Below are 10,461 nucleotides of genomic sequence, written 5' to 3'. Positions count from 1 at the left end.
TCCTGCTACTAAACTCATTCACTAATCTCCAGGAAGAGTGCAGATGAACACAGCCAAAAGTTATGTCACTTTTTATTTGAGTTAATATTCATAGACATGTTTTGAGGTACATGACCAGCTCTATTTTTTTTGTTCATTTTTGTACATGAACATCTTCAGAAGTTCAGTCAAGATATCATGAAAGCAAGATAGAGAGAATCATTCAAGCAAAGTCAGACTAGAAGGGAGATTTTGAAAATGTAAAGGAGGGAACAGACTTTGTATATGCTTTTTTTTTTGGCATTCTTTTAAAGAGTATAGGTAGATCACAGGGGAGGGGAGAATAAAAGAATACATCTTGCCCTTATTTAGCAAAGCACTTATGTGTTTAAAATTAAGCATATCCTTAAGTGTTTTGCTGAATTGAAGCCTTGGAGAGTAGTGAATGAAGAAAAGATATAGGGGAAAAATGATCACTTTTTTAAAAGTGGAAATGGTTCAAATTAAAACTACCTACCATACGGTGATTATTTTAGAGGATTTTGTTCCTTTTAGAAGCAATATTTATAAACATACATTAAAATGCCTATGTTTTCACCTCTGACCATCAAAGAGGTGTCACAATCAATAGATCTGCAAATGTAATTTGTATAAATGGAGATGTGCAGGTTGACAACTGGTCTATAATTTCACCCCTAGTACTTTCTTTTTCTATGTGGAATTTTACAGAACTTTATTTTGCATTTACCAGTATTGCTAATATTGGTTACAATGGACATTTCAGACTCTTTTGCTGAAAACAGTTATTTAAAACAAGCCCCATATACTTTCACATTTTTTCCAGCTCCAAAAAACGCTTAATATGAATTATCTACATGCATTTAAAAAGACAGTGCCAAATAGTCTCACACCCATAGATTGGTTCTAGTTTTTAAAACTTTTCCAAAAACTTCATCTTAATAGAAATGGTTTTGTGAATTAAACATTTTCAGTGAAACATTTTAATCTAAAATTTACCTTTCACTTAGTTATATTATTTGTAAACCAAATCTTGCATCAATTTAGCAGTGCATGAAAACTAGGCAAGAAACCAACTAATGGGGTGGGGGAAAAGACTCTGAAACTGATCTATTTTCATTGTCCCACTGAGTGAAATACATAATGTAAACAAACAGCTTAAAAGATGAAGAGCATTTAGATTTTAAAAGCTGTTTCAGTTCAATGATCTAACCCATGATCAGTAACACCACAGGCAATTGCAGTGGAGTCATTTCCTTACAGCCTGTATGTCATATGCAATGCAACAACACCAAAAAGTCCTCCCAGAGAATGAGGATACCTTTATTTTCCCTGTCTGCTTCTTTTTTCCCTGGGATATATTTTGACCATTTTGAAAAACCATGCAGCTTGAGATAGTGACAGAGTTTTTGATTAGTCTTGAAAGTGTCTACTTCCAAAGATGATGGTTCCTAGCTGCAAGTCTCCTCAAACTCACTGTATGGAGATGAAGCTAAAGAGGTTTTAGACTCTCCATCACTGTTGCATTCCCTTCTTAAACCAGCACTGGAAGTATCCATCGTTGTCTTAGTAGAGAGAGTTTCTTTGGTGTTGGTCCCTAAAGGCTGACAATCCAACAAACTCTGAAGATGTTTAATGTAACTTATTGCAGCTCTTAGGGTCTCCACTTTGCTGAGGCGCTTGTCAGCAAGTTCCTTGGGAAGATGGTCTCGGAGGCGTGCATACCCTTCATTCACACAGCGCACCCTTTGCCTCTCTCTCTCATTCCTCTTTCGAATGAAGGCAGGCTCAAAAGAATAATCATAGACTCCTACATATCCAGGAAATGGCATGTAGGAAAATGTACCTGCATGGCTGCAATAGGCTTGGTCCCAATATGTTGGATTGAAATGGAAGGAAATGCCAAATGGTTCTCTTAGTGGTAACCCATATGGAGTTACACGGCTGCTACCCATGGCCAGAGCTCCAGAGAGTGACATTCTGTTTAGTAGTCCATCATCTTTGTTACTATCCATTTTCACTAGTGCAAGATCAGTTCCCAGATTTGGCTTCCAAGCTTGTATTAATCCATGTGTGGAAGAAACAATTGTATTGGTGTTTGTCTTCTGTCCCACAGCCTACTTCTATTTTTTTAATTTTTTTTTTTTTGTAGCTTAAACTTCTATCCAGATTTCAGTGCAAAACTAATGATCCATGAAGTCCACTGTATGCCTGAGAATCAGCTCTAAGTCTGGGTCTTTTATAGATGCAGAATGCCATCTAATTTATAGACAGGTCTTGAGGATCATCAATCCACACTTTTTTTTAAACCCAGCTTTTCCCTCTGATCTTCATATTTCAAAAGATAATAAGAGGATTCCTGTATTCCTTTTCTCTTAGCTTGAAAGTGTGACCAGAGAATTAACACCAAACATAAATAATCTTCTAGGCTCTAAACGCTTCTCATGTATTGTAATCCACGGCATCTTTTGATATAATTGTCTCCAAAAGATGGGTAATTTACAAAGTTTACAGGGATCTTCAAAGTATTGGCAGAACTCCTCCCTCTCAGGAACCAAGGATCTCCTGTCATCTGAAAAACTAGCCAAAGGCTTTTCCTACTGAAATCCAAAATGCAAGTGCAGCCTTTGTTGTTTCTGCTGCTTGGGTCTATCTGAAATGGCTCTCAATCAGTTTGCAAAACTTGCATGGTATCTTTCCAGCTTTCTGGGGAGGCTGAGATCATCCAAGGGAAGAGTGCTCTCTTGTGGTTGAAAGCATGTCAGATAGAAAAACAGGATGAGAAATCTATGTTTTATAGGGGGGATTCTTCAGTTGCAAGGGGAGACATTTTCAAGAAGTTAAGAGGAGAGCTAGTACAATGCACTGAAAATGCATTGTTGCATACTTTTGCAATTACAAGGTACTTGACTTGATGCTACCCCGTGTTATGGCCCCTGCTCTACTTGGACAGCTGAGGATTCCTTTGATACTTGTGAGTTCTGTGCCTCCTCTGACTGCCAACAGGAAAGTTGGCCAGGATGCTCTTACCACTTGAGGGACAAATAAACCCTACCTCCCACTTTTCCATATGATGGCCTGTTCCAGGGATTTCTTCTGCAGTATCATGGGGGGTGTATTTTATCAGTCAGTGTGTTCTATACCTGCAAACTTTTAGGAGACATTTGTCTAATTTATAGGATTTGCCCATGTTTTGCCAGGAATGAGCAACTTTGGTGAGGTGACCACCCAGTGTAGTGAGCAACAGTGTGGGACATAAAGTGAAAAGTTCAATGGATGTGTAGATATTGTCACAAATGTTCAGTGGCTCAAAGTGCAAGTTAGCATCCCTTACTCAGTGTTTTCATGATAAACTCTCCCAGAAGAGTAAGTTCCTAAACAGCCTCCACTCTGAGAAATTTGCTTATGTCATGGGTGAGTTAAAAAAAGTTCATAATGACATCAGCATGCCTTTAAAAAAAAGTGTGCTCTTGCATTTTTTTGCATGCCTATCTTGCACTAAAAAATCATACTAGTCCTTTCTAGCCTCAAAGGGCATGCCTATAGCCTCTGGCCTTACTAGGGAACATTGCCCTCTTTCTCTCATACCTGCTTTGTGACTGCCACATATTGAAAAAAATGTAATGTGGCCACTATTTGGTATACATCCAGGGTGCACACAGTGATGCATCTAGGCTCAGGTGTTCTCACTGGTGCACACCCAGAGCTACTCTAACAGTGGCTATGCTCCATTTTGAGAGGATTTGGTGGAAACAAGTGTGCAGGGCATGCTTTGACTGCAGTGTTTCCTAGCATAATCGGAGAACGAATAAGCATGCCCAAAATGTCAGAACACAGTGGGTCACAATGGACTACTCTACAATTATATAGCTTTTACTATCATGAAACTAGGGAGAGGGTCTTCCTTGTATTTAGACCTCACTCTGAAGCTTTGCAACACTTTCACTACAGTGTTGTGCTAGACCAGGAAATGAAACTCTGTCTAGAAACAAGTGGGATGCTGACCCATCTGTTTTCATTGTCCAGCTCAAAAAAGTAAGCACCATAAGTAGAGAGAAGTAAATTAGATTTTTTTAAAGCTATGTGACTTTTTTTTTAATTGACTGTGTCTGTCGGCATAAGGAAATAAAAGAATGCCTTTCAGCTGTTAAAATTCTAGATGTTCTTTGAGTTCTCCAAAGCCTTTCCTAATGCCTCACTGTGTTCAAAGGCCAGAATTATATTTCAGTTCTGTAACAAATGCCTTTCTCAATTACCAGGCTTTTTTCCATGTTTACTGTAAACGCAGCGCACCTGCAGTTTCCAGTGCAGAAATCCCACCTGTGTTAAAGGGATGCTCTGTTTCCCTAATGTAAATCTAGCTTCTTAATTCTTAAAAAAAAAAGAAAAAAAAGGAAAGAAAATTCTCACAAGAGAACACAAACATTGATCTGAGGGATTAGAAGAGCTGTTTTCATATCAAGCAGAGTCAATAGGGCTCTGATTTAATTGCTTCAGCAACATGAGATAAATGAGACCTTACCACTAGGTTTTATTGAATGCATTATTGTGCTGACAAGCTAATATAATTCTCCTAGAGTGCAAATATTATTTGTGCAGAGAGCCAGCACATGGCCTGTTCACCATGAATCCCATCTGAGCTCTATTTTGATATCTTAAGTGGGACTACAGTGCTTCATGTCATGACCCCCTTTGTGTAGAGCAGATCCTAGTCATTTTATCTACAAAAGCAGGTCCACTGAAATAAAATGAACAGGATTTGGCCCATCGTAAAATAAGCTTAAAATTCATAAGCACTTTCATCTTAAATTCAAAATGTGATTAAGACCACAGGGGAGTTGGATCCAAGAAAAAAATGCTCCTTCGGGGTCTTTTGTTTTGAACACTTTGATCTCCTTTCTTGAGTTCCCTCAAATTCCTCTTCTTGTTGCCTTCCCCCTACAAGAGGCTTTGCTCTCCTTACACAGTCCTTTTCAACCTGGCTAGAATTTTAGGATCTGATTTGGCTCTTGCCTTGCGTGAAACCAGGAGTTGCTCCATGGTAGTAACGTGGCTATGAGAAGAGTGACTGTTTCTCTGCATCAAGACCTCTTAGGCCCCTGGAAATCGGTCTCAATGTTTAGGGATCTTTTCTTAATCTACCTCTACTTAAAGTCAATCTTTCCTTTCTTTTCCTCATGTCTTTATGACAAGGTATTGAGCAGAATTCCCAGATTAATTGGAATTTGACAGGGCTGTGCTGTGAGCACTTCTGCTATGCCCTTGAACTTGTGACCTCTGGGCTGTCAACTGTGCTCTTTAGCAGCAGCCACCACAGCCTCCTAAAATCAATCTTCTTAATTTGGAGACTTGCATTAGTATATTCCACAATATTTCTGTCTTCCACAGTGTTGTGTGTCCATTCTTCTTTTCTTGTGCTTCAGTGTTTCCTTTTAATTATCTATCTGCAACTACTAGAACATACTGCCTGCATAAATGAAAATAAAATAGAAATTATTATTCCTTTCAGATGCAACTTAGTCATGGTTTTAATTGTACATCACATACACAATGATTCGTACAATCAAAATAATATAATCTTTATGGTGTGACAGCTACAAAAAAACTTGACAACACATATCATTACCTTTCTAACCTACTATCAATGCTATTTATACTTTATATGGACAGGGCTAGTCTAACCATTAAGCAAACTAGGCGGTCACCTAGGGTGCCAAGATTTGGGGGGCACCAAAATTATATGCAGAACAAAATAACAGGAACATTATTCTCAATAACAGCCCTGACCGGCTGTTATAACTCTGTTAGGGTTAATGAAAAGTGTGAAACAATCAATAATTGTTTTTTGTTTTTATGGTTTTATTGTTCATTTCGAATATCAAATAAGTACATGTAAAAGTTCATTCTAGACTTCTTATTTTCCTCTATATTGGAGGTGGTGGGGGCACCGAGGTACACAGTTCACCTAGGATGCCAATTACCCTTGGATCAGCCCTGTATATGGAATAAGATATATTGACTAGTATTATTCTTGTGTCAACCCTTGAATTACCCAGTGACAGATTCACAGCAATGACTTTCTTCTGACAAAGATTATCTTTGGATCTTGTCAGGAATTAGCCTTATTGATGAAAATACTGGTGTAGAAATACAGGATCCAGTTAAATGTATACAATTCTACCTATCTATTCCCAGCTGATAATATAAAACTTTTTTTTACCTGCAAAGCTAGAGCACAGGAAGGAGAAGAAAATGATTAAGGAATAAACAAAATAAAAAATAAAAAAGTTATGCATATGGGAAACTTCTTAGTTTGTCTCTGTCATTGAAATTTATTATTATTGTGGTTGTAATGTTTTTTTTCTTTAAATGTGGAGTCTCTCCAGTTTAACAGCTAAAAAATAGGAGATGGATCTAATCCATCTAGGTTCTTGTATTGTCTCCAAATAATGGACTAAGTGCAGTGGTCTTTGCATAACCCCTATCTCATGCAGTTCTATTTGCGATAGTAAAAGCTATTAGTACTTCTACACACACATCTGTCTCCTATCCTTTCTTTCTGCTGGGACAATACCACCAACTCTCCAAATGAAGGAAGGCTTCTTTCAGCATCCAGCAGCTGATAGAAGGTGCATATAGTAATTGTACCTTCCTAGGGTTTACTTCATATCCCACCAGCACAGCTGATGAATTGAAGCCATGTGGATTTGGTAGAAGCTACACAGAGTTGCCAGAGGCTGCACAGGTGTATGCACATTTTTTGGTCCTTTCCAGGGGCAGTTGCTATCTGTTATAAACTTCTAGCAGAATCCTCCAGTACAGTTAAGGTCTAAGATTTCAGGATATTTCCAGTATCTAATGATAACCTGAAGATAGCTCTGTGACTTGCTACAAAGCCAGCAGGTACTGTAGGGGGATGACAAGACACTAGGTTTCCAATAAGCACAGTGCACTTGTCCTATTAATTCATCTTGACAGCATATATTGCTACCTTTCCAACCTTCTATCAATGTTATTCACACTGTTTATGCAATAAATTGGAATATAATAGTTTTCTTGCATAAATCTGGTAAAGGCTGTCAGCACAGAAATCATGGCTTTGCTTTGGGAATAAATGCTCCTAAGGAGTTGTAGATGCTTGTGGTATTGGAGGATTTTCTTCTCCTTCATATATTACATCTCCTCAGACATCCAGGGTGCAGAGTGAAGTTCCATTTGTTGCGTGATCGGCTCCCTGGAAGGGCTCTAGAGCCACACGTGAATGGCTGCAGAGCGCTTTTAAAGTGACTGATCTGGAGGTGGGGGGTGGATTGGATCCTCTGTGCCTTGCAGTGCCCACCCCACCCAGTCCACTCACTCCCCCTCCCTTCTTGCAGACAGCACCGGAGTTGGGAGAGGGGGCAACGGTAGGGGAGAGGGTTGTCTACTCCACTACAGGCAGGCTCCCTGGGCTCAATTCCCACTACCCCCCTCCCCACCCAACAGGTGAACATCTGTTATGTAGGGGGGCAGGGGGGCTTTATTCAAAGCACCATGAGTCAAAGTGGGGGCCTGGACATCTGCCAGTTCCCTCAGTGTGCACCCCTCTACAGACACAAGTGATTCTTTTTCATTAAGTGACACATTACTGACTTGACTAGCTTTGATATGAATATATAGTAGTGTAAATTGATATTTAAATGTAATTTTTAAGAGGGGAAGTGATATGTTTCTATAACACAACTTATAGGGAGGGATAATGGGATAAAGAGAATTTTGTGTGATTTCCATACTGGTTCTAATACAGCTTCACTTCTGAAACAACCAAAAATTGTTATTCTCTGATTGCTTTAAGAGGTAGCTGTGGAGCTCAAGACTGATAGGTTTCTGTGGATCAACCTACAAAGCAACATTCAAAAGGTCTGAGCACACGTGAGCATCTCTAACTGGGTGGAATGCATCATGTTGTTGTCTTGGGATGATCCACACCTTCTGCATGAGTAGGGGCATAATTTTCCACATTGTCTCAATGTTGTCACTACATATTGAGTGCCACAAGACTGTTATGTGTCACCCCATCGCACCAGAAAAGAGGGTGGCCATGGCCATCATGAAACTGGCCACCCCCACCAGCTTCCTCTGCTTCATTGGAAACCAGTTTGGCGTGGCTTCTTGCATGGCTGGGTGAGGTATGCCAGCTGCAGGGCCAGGTGAACTATGCTAGTAGCTGCAGGATGTCACGGCAAACAAATTTATCTGCCTCCAAAACCCCAGGGAAGTTGTTGAAGGCTTCAAGGCCATGGGGTTCCCTAACTGCATGGGTGCATTGGATAGCCCACACAGCTCAGTCCTATCCCTATCCCAGGAGAGCCAGTCAATCGTCAACAGGAAGGGGTTTGCCTCAGTGATCTTCCAAGCCATGGTTGATCAGCAAGGATGCTTCACTAGCATTTATACAGGCTGGGTAGGCAGCACTCACAAAGTGTGTGTCTTTTGAAATTTGCCACTGCCTGGGATGATGGAGAAAGGATTATATGAGCCCAGGCTCCCCATTGCAGTGATCCAGGGTATTGTCATGCCCCTGCTTTATCATAGCAGATACAGCTTACTCCCTCCTGCCCTGCCTCACAAAGCCATATGGAGGACAAGTTACTGACCAGCAGAAGTCCACATTCAACTACCACCTCAGCATCAGCAGCGCCTGTGGACATTTGCTGCTTGCCACCTCCCTCCCCGTCCCGCTGCCAGGAGCACCTGTAGGCAGTTGCCACTGACTCCCACCCCCTTTCCACAGACATCGCTGGCAGCATCTGCAGGTGGTCGCCAACCACTAGTCAGCACTCACCACCCTTCCTCCCCACCACCGACACTGCTGTGGCCGCCTGTGGGAGCTCCCTGCTGCCACACCCCCACCGCTGACACCACTGCCGCCGCCTGCAGGCAGTCGCAGTGCTCCCCCAGCCTCTGGGGGCACACGGCATTCACGTGAGTAAGTGTGGGAAGTGAGGGAGGCAGCAACAAGACAGAGACGTGGGCAGGCAGGGCATGGTGCCCCCTTAGATCAGCAAGCAAATGGTGGTCGGGAGCTATTGTGCCAAATTGCCTGGCTGCACACCTTCCTGCTGCTGCAGATGGAAAGGGTGCTCTGTAGGCCACCGATCAAGCAGTGCTGAATGCTAAAAAACATTCAGGAGTTACCATTTAGTGTTTCTAGAAATAAAATTAAAAAGTTTGTTGCAACACTTCTGTCTGTCTCATAAGTACATTAGTACTGGGGGTGGGGGGGAGGTGGTCAGGCTGCAGTGATGGTGGGGACTCATGATTAGGTTCACAGAACTCCCCTTGTAGGGGGAACAAGGGTTTTCTCAAGGTTGTTGGCAGGGACAGTCTGGGTGTTTCTGCTGTGCGCACATACCTAGTCTCGATGGCTCCCTTCCCACCAAAGGACCCCCTGCATCGTGTTAAAAGGCGATTTGTTTGCCTGTGGTCATTTGTTTGCTGTAGGGGGCTGAGGATCAGGAGTGAGAGGCATCAGCATGGCTGGGGGGGGGCACGGCCATGCGGGTTGGGAGTGAGGGGCACCGGTGGCTGAAGGTCAGGAGTGAGGGCTGTTGTGGGGAAGGGAACTGCAGTTTGGAAGTGAGGGGCACCAGCAAGGGGTTGCAGGTCAGGAGTGAGAGGCATGGGGGGGTGTCAGGCAGCTGAAGGTTGGAAGTGAGGGGCACTGGCAGGGCTGGGGGTGCAGGGAGACACAGGTCAGGAGTGAGTGAATAGCGCACTGAGGATTTTTTGAGATTTCTGACTGGTCACATGTACACAGCAATGGAAAAAAATTAAAATCCACCATTTCAATTTAAGGGGCATAAAATGAAACCCTGAGGACTAAACCCCCGTCACTTGTACAAGCGCCCTAAGTGTTGGATGCATCTCTGCTGAGAAAGGGAAATGACCAAATGAACATGTGGCATTATGCATTTAAAAAAAAAAAAAGGATTGTGCAAAATTATAAATCACTCACTTAAATGTTTTCCGGTCCTTGGGAGGTTTTTCCTTTGTAATTTGGCCAGCCAGGGCTTAGCCTGTTGAGCACTTCAGATCTACTCAGTTATATGAAGACTTAGACAGAGATACTGTCTGTTCAAGAAAATGGAAAATGTAGGTAAAGTGGATAACATTATTCTTTTGGCCCTGAATGGGCATGCATATTAATGCAAAGCAATAAACTCAATAACTTATTACTCTGGAGTTTGCTTTAGGTGTGCCATTTGAACATGCACCTGGGACCACAGCATGTTGAGTGGAGTGGAACAGCCCTCACTGGCAGGGGCCCAGGGAGGTCAGCCTGCCAGCCTGTTGCTGCTCCCCCTGGCTCAAAGTAATGCAGAGGGGCTGGCTGGGGCACGAGGGTGCTTCAGTACAGGGCAGTGTCTAAATGTGTACTGCTACAGAGTGAAAAACTCCACAGCAGGATAGTACTTGTATTTT

The 10,461-nt window shown here is 42.1% G+C and overlaps 1 protein-coding gene across 1 annotated transcript; it reads right to left on the bottom strand.

The window, feature by feature from the left end:
- Positions 1-1,410: 1,410 nt before the first annotated feature.
- On the bottom strand, positions 1,411-2,431 carry ASCL4 (achaete-scute family bHLH transcription factor 4). The gene has a single exon (XM_006028027.3). It carries the CDS (start codon positions 2,010-2,012, stop codon positions 1,449-1,451), a length of 564 nt encoding a protein of 187 aa, XP_006028089.1. The 5' UTR covers positions 2,013-2,431; the 3' UTR covers positions 1,411-1,448.
- Between the last annotated feature and the right edge of the window lie 8,030 nt (positions 2,432-10,461).

The sequence above is a fragment of the Alligator sinensis genome, unplaced genomic scaffold (assembly GCF_000455745.1).
Source record: "Alligator sinensis unplaced genomic scaffold, ASM45574v1 scaffold409_1, whole genome shotgun sequence".
Lineage (NCBI taxonomy): Eukaryota > Metazoa > Chordata > Crocodylia > Alligatoridae > Alligator > Alligator sinensis.
This window is presented reverse-complemented; position numbering and strand designations above follow the sequence as displayed.

Excerpts from the sequence above, each read along its gene's own strand:
- ASCL4 (XM_006028027.3), bottom strand. The coding sequence starts at position 2,012 with ATGGATAGTAACAAAGATGATGGACTACTAAACAGAATGTCACTCTCT.